At 52.2% G+C, this 17,578-nt stretch overlaps 1 protein-coding gene across 2 annotated transcripts in view; it reads right to left on the bottom strand.

The window, feature by feature from the left end:
* LOC141154114 (Krueppel-like factor 8) overlaps positions 1-17,359 on the bottom strand; it is a 70,152-nt gene extending 52,793 nt beyond the window's left edge. Inside the window, exon 1 of one of the 2 annotated variants that reach the window (XM_073639584.1) lies at positions 16,967-17,359. In XM_073639584.1, the coding sequence (XP_073495685.1) occupies positions 16,967-16,981 (15 nt within the window). In that variant the 5' untranslated portion in view covers positions 16,982-17,359. Of the gene's footprint in view, positions 1-16,671; positions 16,824-16,966 lie in introns of those variants that run through there. The other variant, XM_073639583.1, reaches the window with a different exon arrangement.
* Positions 17,360-17,578: the final 219 nt, after the last annotated feature.

Below are 17,578 nucleotides of genomic sequence, written 5' to 3'. Positions count from 1 at the left end.
AAACCAGGAAGCCTAAAAACTGGAGTTCCTGTACGGCGAACACACACTTTTCCCACTTGGCATACAGTTTATTATCCCGCAAGATCTGTAACACCTGTCTAACATGCTCCTGATGAGACACCAGATCCGGCGAGTAAATTAAGATATCATCCAGATATATGACAACAAACTGTCCCACCAGGTGGCGAAAAATATCATTAACAAAGTGTTGAAACACCGCCGGGGCATTAGTCAGACCGAATGGCATGACAAGGTTCTCATAATGCCCCTCCGGAGTGTTAAAAGCTGTCTTCCACTCATCCCCCTCTTTCATCCTAATCAAATTGTACGCCCCCCTGAGATCCAACTTAGAGAACCATTTGGCGCCCACGATCTGATTAAAGAGATCGGGAATAAGTGGGAGCGGATACGGATCTCGGACCGTAATCCGATTAAGTTCACGGAAATCCAGGCAAGGGCGTAGGCCTCCATCTTTCTTCTTAACAAAGAAGAACCCCGCGGCCACCGGTGAAGATGAAGGTCTAATATGCCCCTTAGCCAGACTTTCAGAAATATAATCCTTCATGGCCTGCCTCTCAGGACCAGAAAGGTTATACAACCTAGCTTTAGGTAACTTGGCCTCAGGGAGCAGTTTTACAGAACAGTCATACTCGCGATGAGGAGGTAGTTCCTGACACCCATTCTCCGAGAATACATCCTCAAAGTCTGCCAGAAATGGAGGTAAGACCCAAGGAGTAACCGCACCGATGACCGTGTTCATGCAGTTTTTATTACAGAATTTACTCCATTGGCTTATCTCTCTGGTTTGCCAATTAATAACAGGGTTATGCTTAGCTAACCAAGGAAGGCCCAACACTATAGGAGTGGGAAGACCCTCCAACACGTAGCAAGACAACAGTTCTTTATGTATTGCCCCCACTTGAAGTTTTACGCCATGCACAGCTTGCAAAAAACTTCCCTGACCGAGAGGCCTGGCATCGATCGAGAATATGGGGATGGGTTTAGCCAACTCACTCAATCGCATACCTTGAACCCGGGCAAACCGAGCATCAACCAGATTAGCCCCGGCCCCACTATCCAGAAGAACAGATATCCTCTCAGTTCTCGTACCCACCACCACCTCCGCCGGTACGAGAAACTGAGACGAACCTAGGGACGAAATACCTACTCCCAGATTGCCGTCCACCACACAACCTGGGATCAACAGTTTTTTCGACGACTCTTTACTCAGCAAGGGGCGGGATGGACACCCCCCAATAAAATGTCCCTTTTTCCCGCAGAGGAAACACCTTCCTGTCTTATGGCGCACCACCGGTCCCCTTCCCCGAATTGATGTCCCTCCTAATTGCATAGGCTCCTCCGGACTGACCAGGGGAACCACCATATGAGGGGACCTTGTAAGAGGTGGAGACATTACAGGGGGTAGAGTTATCCCGCACCTCTCCCGAAGCCGTCTGTCAACGCGAATAGCAAGGGCCATAGCGGCTTCCAGTGACGCGGGAGAGTCATACTGTGCCAACACATCCTGTAATTTGTCGGATAAACCATGACATAACTGGCTCCTAAGAGCCGGGTCATTCCACTGGGTGTCCGTGGCCCACCTACGGAACTCCGAACAGAATTCCTCCGCCGGACGATCTCCCTGCTGAATCCTACGTAACTTAGACTCAGCAAGGGAGATCCGATCTGGGTCATCATATACGAGTCCCAAAGCAGCGAAAAACCTATCCACTGACTGGAGAACTGGGGAGCTAGGGGGAAGAGAGAACGCCCAAGATTGTGGGTCCCCTTGTAGGAGCGAGATGACAATTCCCACCCTTTGTTCTTCACTGCCCGATGACCGAGGCCGCAGCCGAAAGTACAATTTGCATGCCTCCCGGAAAACAAAAAACTTGTCCCGCCCCCCAGTGAACCTGTCAGGGAGAGCTACTTTAGGTTCTGGTCCGGCTTGCTCCAGAGGATGCAAAACCTTGGACCTAACGTCCGCCAGCCCCATGGACAAACTCTGCAACTGCTGAGCTAGACCGGCTACTGGATCCATGGTAGCTGGAGAAAAACTAAGTTGGTCGGTGAAAATGTCACACTGTCACAGAATACTGGAGGTAGGGGGCCTAAGCTGACCCTAAGCTGGGGCCCTGACTAATCCCTCATCCTGGAGGTACTGTTAAAGGTACAGAGGTCCAGGCCGCCAGCGTAACCCCTACCTCCTGAGGATCCCTGCACCACAGTAATCTAGTCCTGAGAAGGACCCCGATCACAACAATTGGGAACCAGCGATAATATGCCCACACACAGTATTTAGACGAACGAGACAGTACAAGGGAAAAACCAAAACCACCTTGCATACAACTTCAACAAAACTACAACAGAGGGAACACCAACGGGAAAGGAGATAAATGATAAAGCGAGGAAAGGGAAATAACACTTTCAAATACACTTATCTCAGCAACTCCAAACACCACGATCCGCTCTGTAAGTCTGAATGAAAAGCTGCGAGAAGTCAGGCTGTGTACTCGTGACGATCTTCGTGGCAACACACCCGTGACACCAGTACTCCGGGAGGGTCTATCTTTGTCACCAGTAAAGACCCTGAACTACACCGTACCGTCTCCGAGTGGTTCCTGCTACCCCCATCATCCACGTCGGCTGCCCTGAGGCCATACCCCTCCCGTTGGGGGTTATACTATCACGCTGCACAATCCTACCACCGGCCTCAGCGGTCTGCCCTGCAGCAGCAGCTCCTTAGCTGTACTCAACGGGTGGCGTAGTCGTCCAACATCTACCGCTGATACATCGCCGCTCAGTTTGACTCCCTGGGCACGGACCGGGTCACCGCCACGAGACTACAACCCTCAACAGATCCGGCTCCGGGTAAGCTCCCGCGTGCGCAACGCAGCGCGACACAGGCCCAGGGGCGCGTCAACTTTTGGCGTAGTCGGCAGGATTTCGTGCCCGCAACCACCGGGTACTGCGTGCCTGAAAGAGACTGTTCAAACTTACCTGTGGTGAAGATTCCCGCCATCTTCAGCCTTCTTCCCGCCATCGGTGAAGATTCCCGCCATCCGGCGCCATTTTCAGCCTTCTTCCCGCCTTCCGTGGAGTTTTCCCGCCGTTGGACGCCATCTTGAAGACGTCGCGCGGGAAGAAGAGGGGCGTGGACTCCGAAAGCGCGCGAGAACTGAAGCCCCGCCTCACGTCCGGACGTCGCGTAAGGTCCTGGAAGGAGCCCAGCAGACGCCGACGTCACAGGAGCGCGACGGAAGGTCCTCAACCCTGAAGATCTACTGCGCAGCCGCGGCCTACGGAAGAGGATCATCGCAAGGTAGGCCACGGTCCACTAGGGGGGAGGAGGATGTCGGATACGGAGGAGAGCTTCACTGCCTCAACCCCCGCCAGCGCCATCGCTGCTGCAGTCATGCCTTTCACCATGCCCTATATCCCGGGAGCGGCCTGGCTACCCCAGTACTCAGGGGAGTCACATACCCTGCATGACTTTAGAGAAAAGCTGGATAGCCTCTTCCAGGTGTACCCCCTCACAGAAGAGCAAAAAGTGAGCATCCTGGTGGCCCAATTAACTGGAGCAGCCCGAAGGGAGGTAAAGTCCTGGCCACCTGGGGGGAGGACTGTCGCAGGGATACTAACCCGGCTGAGGGACACCTTTGATACCCGCACCTCAGCCGAGATCAAGCTTAGATTCTACAGGTGCAAACAGCGGGCACATGAGAGTATAAGGGACTATGCCCTGAACCTACAAGAGGCCCTGAGAGCCATTAAGCAGACCGACCCTGACGGCGTGGGAGACGAGGACAGGCTGTTGACTGAACAATTTATAGAGGGTTTATATTGCAATGCCCACCGAACCCAGTTGCGGGCAATGGCCTTACAGGACCCTCATCTGGGATTTGCACAGTTCAAGGACAGAGCCATCCGGGTGCTCCGAGAACCGGCACCAGGTGGCGTTGTGACCCACAGACGCCCCACTACTACTTACCACCAGGAGGTGGCGCCCTTGTCGGCAGGGCCTGTGGGAGCTGATGCGCAGGCTTTGAGCAATGACCCGGCTCCAGACCTGCACCATCAGGTCCAAGAGCTAGCTAAAAGCGTTGCTGCGCTAACCCGAACTGTGCAGTCTTTACAGGTTTCTACTCCAGGGAAGATCCAGCTGGCATCCGGACCGGAGGACATCCCGTGGCGTCGACCAAGGAGGACCCCACCGGCCAGAGGAAGACCCAGCGACCGATACGAGGACGGACGACCCATCTGCCGCCGCTGTAATCAACCCGGATATATGGCAAGGTACTGTCCTTTAAACTGGCACAACCTAGGGTAGAGGGCCAACCCCTAGGAAAAAGATCATCAGGCCCATCGAACTGGCGCGACAAATATGTGGGAGGACGTCCAGTCTTGCCTGTGGTACTGGATGGCATTCCTATGAGTGCCCTACTGGACACCGGGTCACAGGTCACCACCATCCCGTACGTGCTCTTCAAGCAGTACTGGAATGACTCGGATATTACCCGCTACCCTGACGACGACTTGAGTATCATCGCCAGCAATGGTCAGCCCGTGCCACAGATCGGATTTAAAGAGGTGACCATTAAAATTGGTAGAGTTGAACTGGCAGCACAGGGACTGATCATTGTAGACATTGACAAACACGAGAGTCACCCAAAGATAACTCTAGGAACTAATGTAATTGAAAATTGTCTTGCAGAGGTGATTTTCCTTTTACAGCAGGTTGCCAAGAACGCCAGCTCCGGCGAGCAGCGAGTGCTCCAAAAAGAGATCCGGGCACTGATGCGACGGCAACAGGTGGAACTCTCCGGCGGTGAGATTGGTAGCGTGAGAATGTGTGACCCTTTCCCTATTGCCATGCCCCCAAAAAGTGAAATGATGATTTGGTGCCGGGCAGCTATTGGTCTGAGAGGTAGAGATTACCAGGCAATGGTAGAACCAGTTTACTCAGACAGTAGGCCCACCATCTTGACAGCACGGGGGGTGGTTAATGTACGCGATGGGAGGGTGCCCGTTCGCATAATCAATATCGGGAAGAGGGAAGTGTACCTGCCCCGGTATGCCACGCTAGCCAAATTATATACCATTAACCAAAATGCTATACAATCTGTGGAACCCTTGCCTCCATCTCACCCGGAGGAAGGTAACGGCTCTAAGAAAACAATGGAGGACTGGTGTCAGCAACTACATTTGGGTACTGACTCCACTCCCTCACACCAGAAACAGGGAGTCTATCGGGTGGTTCAAGAGTACGAGAGAGTGTTTAGTAAACACCCGTTAGACTTCGGGCGAGTCAAGGGGGTAGAACACCACATCCCCACGGGAGACCATCCTCCCATAAAAGAGAGGTATCGACCCGTACCCCCTGCACACTACCAACACGCCAAGGGGATGCTTAGAGACATGAAGGAGGCTGGGGTGATCAGGGATAGCTGTAGCCCCTGGGCAGCTCCACTAGTCTTAGTCAAAAAGAAAGACAACACCATGAGGATGTGTGTAGATTACCGGAAAATCAACCGTATCACACACAAGGATGCGTACCCCTTACCAAGGATAGAGGAGTCTTTGGCTGCTTTAAGATCTGCTAACTTCTTCTCTACCTTGGATCTCACTAGTGGGTACTGGCAGGTTCCTGTAGCAGAGGCGGACCGGGAGAAGACCGCATTCACCACCCCGATGGGACTTAGCGAGTTTACCTGCATGCCGTTCGGACTCTGCAACGCACCAGGAACCTTCCAACGATTAATGGAGTGCTGTCTGGGCCACAGAAACTTCGAGACGGTCCTGTTGTACCTGGACGATGTCATCGTATATTCTAAGACTTATGAGGACCACCTGAAACACCTGCCGGAAGTGTTCGAAGCTCTGGCAAGCTACGGCCTAAAGGTGAAACCCTCCAAGTGTCACCTCCTGAAACCAAAGGTGCAGTACCTGGGACACGTGGTGAGCGCTGACGGAGTGGCTCCCGACCCTGATAAGATCACCGCAATTAAGGAATGGCCAAGTCCCTCCAGTGTAAAGGAAGTGCGGCAGTTCCTCGGGTTGGTAGGCTACTACCGCAGGTTCATCCCCGGTTTCACCAAAAAGGCAGCTCCTATGCAGGACCTCCTGATAGGCCAGTCCCGGAAGGCCAAGAACCAGAAGCCGCCCTTCAGATGGGAGAAGTTGGAAGAAGAGTCCTTCCGCCAGCTGAAGATGGCCCTCACGGGGGATGAAATCCTGGCGTACCCGGATTACAGCCAGCCCTTTATCCTCTACACCGACGCAAGTAACATCGGGCTAGGAGCCGTGCTGTCCCAGATCCAGCAGGGGAAAGAGCGAGTAATCGCTTACGCCAGCCGAAAACTGCGACCCACCGAAAGAAACCCTGAGAATTACAGCTCATTTAAGCTAGAGTTCCTGGCAGTGGTGTGGGCAGTCACCGAACGCTTTAAGCACTACCTCGCTTCTTCCCGGTTCGCCGTGTACACGGATAACAACCCGTTGACACACCTGGACACGGCAAGACTCGGTGCCCTAGAGCAGAGATGGATGGCCCGCCTGTCCAACTACGAGTTCACCATCAAATACCGGGCAGGACGCTCCAATACCAACGCGGACGCCCTGTCCAGGATGCCAAACCTACCGGACGTAGGAGAAGATCCAGAGGGACTGGAAGAAGTCGAACTCCCCGCGTTTCACCGTCATGGGACTATCCAGTATGCCCATCGGGTAAGGAGTAAGCAAGGCGCTACGCTTAACCCCTTACCTCACTACAACTGGGCGGAAACGCAAGACAGTGACCCTGCTGTCCGGCTGGTGAAGGAGATGCTGACTCAGCCAGAGGCTCGCCTTGACCCAGACGCTCCGGAGGAAGCCAAGCAACTGTGGGCAGAAAAGAGTAGACTGTTCCTTTACAAGGGGAAGTTGTGCCGCAGGATGGTTAACTCCCGGACGCATGAACTAATCTGGCAAGTAGTGGTGCCACGACGAGACGCAGCCATGGTGATGGAGGCATACCACGACGGGGCTGGACACTTCGGATGGAAGAAGCTGGAGTTCCTGCTGCGCGAGCGGTTCCACTGGGTAGGCATGAGGGGAACCATCGAGAGGTGGTGCAGAGACTGTGGCCCATGCAACCTAAGAAGGAAGGACCGTGCCAGCCAGAAGACTCCCCTGCAGTCCATCGTCACCCGGCAGCCGTTGGAACTGGTAGCCTTGGATCATGTAAAACTGACCCCAAGCAGAAGTGGCTACGTCTACGCACTAACCATCGTGGATCACTACTCCCGGTTCTTGGTTGTCGTCCCCGTCAAGGACTTAACAGCTCGAACAGCAGCTAGAACCTTCCAGCAGCATTTCTGCCGTCCACACGGGTACCCGGACCAAGTGTTGACAGACCAGGGACCTGCCTTTGAAGCGGAGGTCTTCCAAGAATTCTGCACTCTGTATGGCTGCCGGAAGATAAGGACGACACCCTATCATCCGCAAACTAATGGACTTTGTGAGAAAATGAACCAGGTGGTAATGGATCTTCTGAAAACGTTGCCCCTGGAAGAACGCGGTCTGTGGCCTGAGAAGCTGCCCGATCTGGTGGACCTATACAACCACATCCCGGTAGGTTCCACCAACTGTACCCCGGCTTACCTAATGAGGGCGAGACCTGGTAAGTTACCTGTTGACCTGGAAATGGGAGTCCTGACACCCGAGGACACTTCACCAGAAGCAGACTGGGACACAGAGAGGCAGCAGCAGTACCGGAGAGTACAGGAGAGCGTGGAGCGAAGTCTCTGTCAGGCTAGGGAAAGACAAGAGAAAACTTACAACCAGTATGCTCCCGCTGTTCCCCTGGTACCCGGAGAGCAGGTCTTGAAGAGAAAAAGACGGCTCCACAAGTTGGACGACCAGTGGGAGAAGGACCCGTACACCGTACTGCCCTCAAGCCACGACAACCCAAAGGTCTGTACCATCAGTAAAGACGGAGGGGAAACCACAACCATTGTATCCCGGGATCACCTGAAGAAGTGTCCCGAACAGCTACGGAACCCTGAAGAGGAACAAGAAGACCCTCGACCCGTAGAGGAAAGGGAAGACATGGTTAGTACTGTGCTCGGAGACTTCCCTCGGTCTTGGACTCAAGTCAATGGCGCAGTTGTGGTACCCGTACTCACCTTCCTCCAACCAGCATCCCAAGCACCTACGGAGCGACAGGTAGAGCTGGAAGAGCAGCCGGTCCAGGAGGCAGAAGACTTCACACAAGCAGAACAGGAGGATCAACCCTCTGCTTATAGTGAGCCTGCCGTACCCCTAGTGAGCCAAGGAGCCGGTAGACAGCTGCCCAGTTTACCCTTGACAGCTCCTACACCCTGTAGTTCAGGGCTAGACAGTCAGCTCCGTAGGTCCACTAGGGCCACTAGAGGCCAGTTATCCGCACGTTGGAGGATTTGAAATGTATAAATTGTTTTATTTGTGGTTACCTGTTTTTCTTGTTGCTTGTGTATAATTATGTGTTTCTAGTTGTTTATAGGAGTCTTTGGTGGATTTACCGGGAATCCTTTGTACATAGTTGGAGCGTAACCCAGGACGGACTAAAGACTGTTAAGGACTCGGGGCAGGACAGACCCCTACCTGGTTACGTCTCCCTGTTTTGGTGAAATGGACACCTTGCTTTCTTCAAAGACTGCACCCGGTTACGGACATGCCGTGACCACCTTTATGCGTTTCTTTATTGTATTGTTATTGTTATATCTTGTTATGTTTTTCCAAAAATATGTTTAGTCCCGGAGTACTAAATTTCACTAGGGGGAATGTGACACCCCAGGGGTCTGGTTGCCACAGTGATAGAGATATTACGTCTGAGAGCAGGTGGGAGGTCTCTTGGTCAGGGATCCTATGCATGCCACACCTCCTGCCCAGTCCTGGGAGGGGAAGAACTTCCCCTATATAAACCTAGGGCTGAGGCAGGGTTAGTGAGTAGAGAAGAAGTAGAGACAGAGAAAAGAAGCAAATATAGGAACAGAACATCAGGAGCTCTGTGGGAGCAGTGTTACAAGGAGTCAGGGGCTGGCAGCCGCAGAGCTCGCCCTGACTGAGAAGATTTCTTACCGGACCCGGAGTCCGAGGCTGTTGGGGCTAACTCCTACCCAGCAGCAGAATCCGTCAGGCAGGGGATTCCAGGTCCTCTGGCCAAGAAACCCGAAGGCCCCGAGTCACCGGCCATACGGGTGAGCACCACACGGTACACTCAGGGACGTGGGCTACTTATACCCGCCTCTAGCAAGGTAGCCAGAAGAGTACAGTTAGTTTGGGAGGCCTACAACTCCGCCTGGCCAGGGGAGATCCCATCTGCTCAAGGACTGACCAGGCCCCAATCGCTAGCCAGTACTCCGGGAGGGTCTATCTTTGTCACCAGTAAAGACCCTGAACTACACCGTACCGTCTCCGAGTGGTTCCTGCTACCCCCATCATCCACGTCGGCTGCCCTGAGGCCATACCCCTCCCGTTGGGGGTTATACTATCACGCTGCACAATCCTACCACCGGCCTCAGCGGTCTGCCCTGCAGCAGCAGCTCCTTAGCTGTACTCAACGGGTGGCGTAGTCGTCTAACATCTACCGCTGATACATCGCCGCTCAGTTTGACTCCCTGGGCACGGACCGGGTCACCGCCACGAGACTACAACCCTCAACAGATCCGGCTCCGGGTAAGCTCCCGCGTGCGCAACGCAGCGCGACACAGGCCCAGGGGCGCGTCACCGGCAACCCGGAAGGAGCGCGACAACACACGCGGCGGGGGATCGGTAAGTATAGCTTTATTTTTTACGGTCACACTATATAAATCCATGCTGTTTGCATGGATTTATACAGTGTGACCTAGTTGTCAAGCACTTTCCAAGTGATGCTATCGCCTGGAAAGTGCTTGTCAGTCCGCATGCGTAAACACATGCGTTAACGCATGTATTCCGCAGGAAAAACGCATGCACAATCTGCATGCGTTTTTTCTGGCAAGGGAGATGCAGAAACGCTGCAGAAATTTTCTGCTTCATGGGCACATACCCTCAGAAAGTAAATAAAAAATTGGAAAAATATTAAAAAATGAAAAAAATAATTCCAAAAAAATAAAAACTATATTGTACCCATGAATAAATATTATTCTGAAAAAATAAATAGAGTACACATATTTGGTATCGCCGTGTCCGGAATGACCTGACCTATAAAACTGTCCCACTTGTTAACCCCTTTAGTCAACACGGTATAAAAAATGAAGCAAAAAACGATGCTTTATCATCATACCGCCAAACAAAAAATGGAATAAAAAGCAATCAGAGACGAATGTAAATAAAAATGGTACCGCTGAAAACATCATCATCTTGTCATCTTGTCCTGCAAAAACAAGCCGCCATACAGCTCCATCATCCAAAAAAATAAAAAAGTTATTGCTCTCAGAATAAAGCGATGCAAAAAAATTATTTTTCTATAAAAGTTTTTATTGTGTAAAAGCGCCAAAACATAGAAAAACGATATAAATGTGGTACCGCTGTAAACGTACTGACCCGAAGAATAACGCTGCCTTATCAATTTTACCACACCCGGAACGGCATAAACCCTCTCCCCGCCCCCCCCCAAAACAAAAACAATTCCTGAATTGTTGGTTTTTGTTTATTCTGCCTTCCAAAAACCAGAGAGGAAAGCGATCAAAAAATGTCAAGTGCCTGAAAATGGCAACAATAAAAACGTCAACTCATCCCGCAAAAAACAAGACGTCACATGACTGTCGGCCGAAATATGGAAAAATTATCGCTCTCAAAATATGGCGATGCAAAAACTAGTCTTTGCAAATAAAAAGCGTCTTTTAGTGTGTGACAGCTGTCAATCATAAAAACCCAATATAAATCTGGTATCACTGTAATCGCACCGACCCGAAGAATAAAGTCGTCTAATCACTTATACCGCACGAGGAACGGCGTAAAAAATAAACTCGAGGGTTAGGGCTGGGATTTTTTCAAGGGTAAAAAAAAAAATGACGATATGGCGAGTAGTTTTGAGCGCAAGTGCTCGCTACTTGAGTTTGCATCGGGTACTCTGGTATGCTCGAGTCTACGCCCCATATGATTCACGGCCAAAAAAGAAAAAAAAAAAACTCGAGGGGATTGCCTGCCATGTACGAGCAATCCCCGGATGTTTTTTTGGGGGGTGTCTAATAACCATGAAACATGCGGGCGGGGACTCGATCATGTCACTCCAGCACCTGTGATACATGGTGCATACCTGAGTACCCGATGCAAACTCAAGTAGCGAGCACTTGCGCTCAAGACTAAGGACAACTTATTCAATATGATGACCTAATATCAAATTCTGTCGTACCTCTGGGTTCAAAATGTTCACTATACCCCTTGATAAAATCCTTGAGGGGTGTAGTTTCCAAAACGGGGTCACTTGTGGGGGGTTTCTACTGTTTAGGCACATCAGGGGCTCCCCAAACACGACATGGTGTCCGCTAATTATTCAAGCAAATTTTACAATGAAAAAGTCAAATGGCGCTCCTTCCCTTCCGAGCCCTACCGTGCGCCCAAGCAGTGGTTTGCTCCCACATATGGGGTATCGGCGTGCTCAGGAGAAATTGCACAACAAATTTTGGGGTCCATTTTTTCCTGTTACCCCTGCAAAAATAAAAAAAAAATGGGTCTAAAGTAACATTTTTGTGAAAAAAAAAGTTAAATGTTCATTTATTTCTTCCACATTCCAAAAATTCATGTGAAGCACCTGAAGGGTTAATAAAGTTCTTGAATGTGGTTTTGAGCACCTTGAGGGGTGCAGTTTTTAGAATGGTGTCACTTTTGGGTATTTTCTGTGATAAAGACCCCTCAAAGTGACTTCAAATGTGATGTGGTCCCTAAAAAAATGGTGTAAATTTGGTTGGAAAAATTAGAAAATTGCTGGTCAACTTTTCACCCTTATAACTTCGTAATGAAAAAAAATTTTGGTTCCAAAATTGTGCTGATGTAAAGTAGACATGTGGGAAATGTTATTTATTAACTATTTTGTGTGACAGATCTCTCTGATTTAAAAGGGGTTGTCCAGTACTTATTATCCCCCCAATGTATTCCCCCAGGGCCCCTAAGGGTTTTTGTAAATACCTTGCTTTGCAGTTACTGCCTGTGAGTGGCAATATCACTGGCCGCTCACAGGCATCTTATGACCCCCGGCTGCAGCCTGCTCTGCTGATGTGACGTCATGGTTCTGGCTGCAGCCGGGGGTCTCTCTTCTGCGTTCCATGGTGGATGCTGGGTTGTGGGTGGGGTTACCCCGCGCGTCACACCCACCATCCACCGCGCGCTCTCCCTCTCACCATTCATTGGGAAGGCGCGCGGTGGATGCAGGGTGTGACGCTTGGGGTAACCCCACCCACAGCACAGCATCCACCGAGGGAACCGCATCACTTGACGTGACATCAGCGGTGGTCACGTGATGCCTGTGAGCGGCCAGTGATAGCGCCGCTCACAGGCAGTAATGGCAATGTAAGGTAATTACAAAAACCCTTAGGGGTCCCAGGGGGAGGGGGGTATAATAAAAAGTAGTGATCAACTTCTTTAAGGGCATCAAAATTCAAAAAGCTTGAAAATTGCTAAATTTTCGCCAAATTTCCAATTTTTTGAAGAAATGTTACCACTATCATGAAGTACAATATGTCATGAAAAAACAATCTCAGGATCAGCGAGATCCATTGAATTGTTCCAGAGTAATTGACACTGGTCAGAATTGTAAAAATTAACGGGGCATTAATGTGCAAACAACCTTTGGGGGTAAAGCTGAGAGTTGTCACTTTAAGACCATATTGATTATAGAACTGGATCTTGAATATTATTTGATAAAGATATAAAATAATAAAACTTGTCCGTGTTCAGTTTGATTGTGAAGCATAGAAGCATATACAGTTAGGTCCAGAAATCTGAGCAGAAAGGCACAAGCCCATGGCCAATGTCCCTCAGCGCCTGCCGCCGGCAGCTACAAGCTGTAGAGTCCATCTTGACACATGATACAGAAGACCATGCAACCTGTTTGTGGGGTCCTGACAGCTGCAGTGAGCACACAATAGCAGGAGCACCAAGACGTGCCGCGGGGACAACCCTTCTGACTACAACTAGAAGACACAACCAGAAATCTGCGCTATCTATAAAATATAGAGCGGAAGAGATGTGTCACTTAATAGGCTGCTTGCAGTAAAAAAAAAAAAAAAAAAGTTTTATCATCAGATTATCACTGTAGGTCTAGTAAACCTGCTGCCATGTAGTCCTCCATATCCATCATCTTTGTATAACCCCGCCCCCACCACCGATTGGCAGCTTTCTGTGCACACTGTGCATTGGCAGAAAGCAGCCAATCAGTGATGTGGGCGGGGTTATACAGAGCTCAGCACTCAGAGCACTACTACATCTACAGCAGAGAAAACTGTGATTGTATCAAAACTACAGCAAGCAGCCCAGTAAGTGATGCATCTCTAGAATCAGGGTAGGTGCCCCGACATCATGCTGCAGTCAGATGGGGTGACAAATTCCCTTTAAAAGAAGTGACCTGACAATTCTTCTAGCGGCTTACACTTTTAATACATAAAATTTTAAAAAATATATTATAAAAACAACCTGTGCAATTCCATTAGTTCCAGTTACTGCCAGTGGAGCCCTCCTTGGCACTCTGGTAGCCGATTACCTGCCAGTGTAAAGCTGCCCTACGTGCTGGCATCAGTGCTGCGGCAGGCACCTGCACGGCACACCATCTCAGCAATATGAAATCCGACGCCCACCGGTGACCACCGCAGTCCGCGCTGGAGCTGCAGGGGACGCTTCGCTGTTATATTCAGAAACTTTCAGCCGTAACGCCATTTTTTGTTTTAACTACAGAAGTTAGGATGTCGCAGTGGGGGGGTCGGGGGTCAGAGGGGCTTTAGAGTTTTCCTGTAGGTCGAGCAGTTATTTATTTTTTTTCTCTGTATTTTTGTAATAATAAAAGTTGGCCCAGACAAATTGATGTCACAAAACATTCACCCGGCTGTCCCACGTCTTCCATACTATTCTGTGCACTTTGCCCCATCTACATGGCGGCTTTGATGCCAAGAGGACAAAGGTTGTCACTTTCATCCAGAGTCGCTCCGGCCTCCAGGTGCTTGGTGGCATCGGGACAGGTGATGAGGGCAGACATCGCATCGGAGGAGCATTATACACAACACTTGTTTTATCATACGGCCGCATTATTAGATGATTACTGGAAATATCTCATTCATTGGGTGAAATCAGCTTTTGTGCCACAAAAAAGATCATTGTTCTCTGCAGCACATCGTCCTATGTTAGGTCCTGTGCTGCCGAGAAAAATGACAGCCTATAGGCACTGATATTACTGATGGCTCAGTGCGCAGCTGAGGAGCTGCCGGCCTGGGAGCAGGAGATTACAGGGGATATCCAGGACTAGAACTTATTTACCATGGTCCTGAGAGTCAACAGCAGGTAGGTGCCATCACCCGCCGGGTGGGCCCGGCACCGACCTCTGCCGGCACAGACTGCTCCTGCCAGCGATTCAGCCGCGTCCCCTGACGTCATGTCGACAGAGCAGCGGCTTCTCTTCCGCTCTGTAGACGGTGACTGCCAGCGTTATGCTGATTGACAGCCAGCTCCAAGAATCAGCAAGACTCCAGCAATCAGATCCCACTGCAAAACACAGCGCTCAGGAGGCAACAACTGGATGCACTCACCTTCAGCACTGTTCACATTATGACATGGAGCACACCACTTCACTGGGTGAATTCATCATGACAAGCGCTTTCTATACCAATCCCACATGCAATTACAACTGAAATCCAGGATAGAACCTGGGGTTTCTGCTGCAGGTCACAGGGAATCCACACGAAAACACTGTGTGAACACATGCTTAGTGAGCGCACGTACAGACCTGGAGAGTACAGGTGGAGCCCCCTACTGCAAACACTATGATGTCTCAGCCTAAAGACCCTCAGACACATCAAAGGGGATGTCCAGGACTTTGATACGGACTACCTATTGTTAGGATAGGTCATCAATATCAGATCTGTGGGGGTCCGTCACCTGGTGCCAATAACCAGCTGTGTGCAGCTTCTGCTGCTGGAACAGCACAACTCGGTACTTTGTGTAATGGTCGCTGCCGGGTGCTGCAGCTCAGCACTGGAGGGCGGATGGCCCCCTACACAGCGGACGGATCGCCGCTGATCTCCTCTGTACAATACACATCTGGCTGCAGTGGAAGCTACAAACAGCTGATAGGCGCGGGACCCCAACAGGTCTGATATCTATTAGATATTGATGAGCAATCATCAATATCAGATCTGTGGGGTCCGTCACCCCACAGAGCAGCTGTGTTAAGCTTCCGCTGTGTACAGAGGACAGCACCTCTCTGTTCACTCTCAGGAGCGGAGCCGCAGCACCCAGGAGCGGCCACTACACCAGGTGCTGAGCTCTGCTGTCCCAGCTCTGCACATGGTGTACATCCCAGACAGCTGACTGGTGGGGTGCTGGTGAAGGACCCCACAGATCTTATACTGATGACCTGTCCTAGTAATCAGTCATCAATATCTAAGACGTAGAGAATCCTTCAGTCCTCCATACACCGCCAGGGTAGGCCGGCACTTCTACATGTATGGTGGCTCCGGACTCGCCTCCAACGGATGATATTGGGGAAGTGAGGGTCCGACATGTCCGATTTTGGACTTCCGATCATTTTGTTCTGTAAGAGATAAACCACCGCCAGACACATCCAACAGCGGCGAACACAGGAAGGTGTGCAGAGGAGTCAGGAGAGGTGGCAGCCGGCGGAACGATGGCGGACAGACCCTATCCCCCATCTCACACACAGCCGTCTATAGCATAAGGGGCCCCTCAGCTCCCCATCTCACACACGGCCGTCTATAGCGTACGGGGCCCCTTAGCCCCCATCTCACACACGGCCGTCTATAGCGTACGGGGGCCCCCCATCTCACACACGGCCATCTATAGCGTACGGGGCCCCCCATCTCACACATGGCCGTCTATAGCGTACGGGGCCCCCCCATCTCACACACGGCTGTCTATAGCGTACGGGGCCCCCCCATCTCACACACGGCTGTCTAGAGCGTACGGGGCCCCCCCATCTCACACACGGCTGTCTAGAGCGTACGGGGCCCCCCCATCTCACACACGGCTGTCTAGAGCGTACGGGGCCCCCCCATCTCACACACGGCTGTCTATAGCGTACGGGGCCCCCCATCTCACACACGGCTGTCTATAGCGTACGGGGCCCCCCCATCTCACACACGGCTGTCTATAGCGTACGGGGCCCCCCCATCTCACACACGGCTGTCTATAGCGTACGGGGCCCCCCCATCTCACACACGGCTGTCTATAGCGTACGGGGCCCCCCCATCTCACACACGGCTGTCTATAGCGTACGGGGCCCCCCCATCTCACACACGGCTGTCTATAGCGTACGGGGCCCCTTAGCCCCATGTTATCGCACCTGCCATTAATGAAGGACACAACCCCCGGAGATGGGGAGTCCTGACCCTCCAGGGATATCAGAGGAGCGCACCCCCCTGCAGCCATCACTGAGCGGACCCCCACATTGTGCTCATTTATGTAAATATTTACTTAAGAAAACAGGACCCCACTGCGCACAGTTACCTGTACAGGAAATATCCCTGCAATGGATCCCATCTATACTGTGCGCTACAGCTGGGGATCCATACAGAGCTGCTGCGATCGTTTAACCCCTCCTTTGCCTTCACCCTAATGTTGCCGATGTCCCCTCCTCCAATGTGAGCTGTGCCTTTAAGAAGCAGCAAGATGGAGTCCTGTGCAGCCGAGCAGCTGATGATCTCCGCACACAGCGCGGGGCTGCAGGGACCCCGTGTAATCACCTGTCCCGCACATGCGCCGCCCGGCAGCACCGGGCAGAGCGGCGGCAGGGAGCACTCACCGTCTCCGGGTGCATCTCCGGTTCTGCTGCCGCTGGGCCGGGCAGTGTCCGGGGAGAGGCAGGAGCTGCGGCCGCTGGCGGTGCCGCCTCCTCTCAGCACATTCTGGGTGTGATCACGGGGTGGGGCCGGTGCTGCCGCATGCACTGTATACAGTCTATAGGCGCGGGGCTCGGCCGGCCGCCGCCGCCTCCTCCCCGCTCCCTGCGCTCATGCTGCCGCTGCTCCCTCTGCCGGGTGTCGCCCACTGGGTGTGTACAGGGGCGCGGTCCCGTGTCCCGGCAGTCCCTGGTGTGCGCTCCGCAGACTATTGTGGCTGGAAGGAGCGGCTTCCTCCTCCTATAGCGCGGTCTCCTCCTATACCGCGGTCTGCGCTGCTGCTTCTCCACAGCCAGCGGCTCCACCCGAGCTGCCTGACCCTGACCACACCCGGCTACCCCACCCTGCACCCGGCCTGTCAGCCGCCCCACCCTGCACCCGGCTGCCCCACCCTGCCGTGCACCGCGCCCGGCCCAGGGGGCCACAGAGGAGAGCGAGACCGCTGCCAGCTGCCAGCACTGTGGGTAATCCCTGCACTATTCCTGCTCCCCCCAATCTGATCACACAGGGCCCAC

The sequence above is a fragment of the Phyllobates terribilis genome, unplaced genomic scaffold (assembly GCF_046119375.1).
Source record: "Phyllobates terribilis strain yellow unplaced genomic scaffold, ASM4611937v1 Scaffold_7__3_contigs__length_470593459, whole genome shotgun sequence".
Classification (NCBI taxonomy): Eukaryota; Metazoa; Chordata; class Amphibia; order Anura; family Dendrobatidae; genus Phyllobates; species Phyllobates terribilis.
This window is presented reverse-complemented; position numbering and strand designations above follow the sequence as displayed.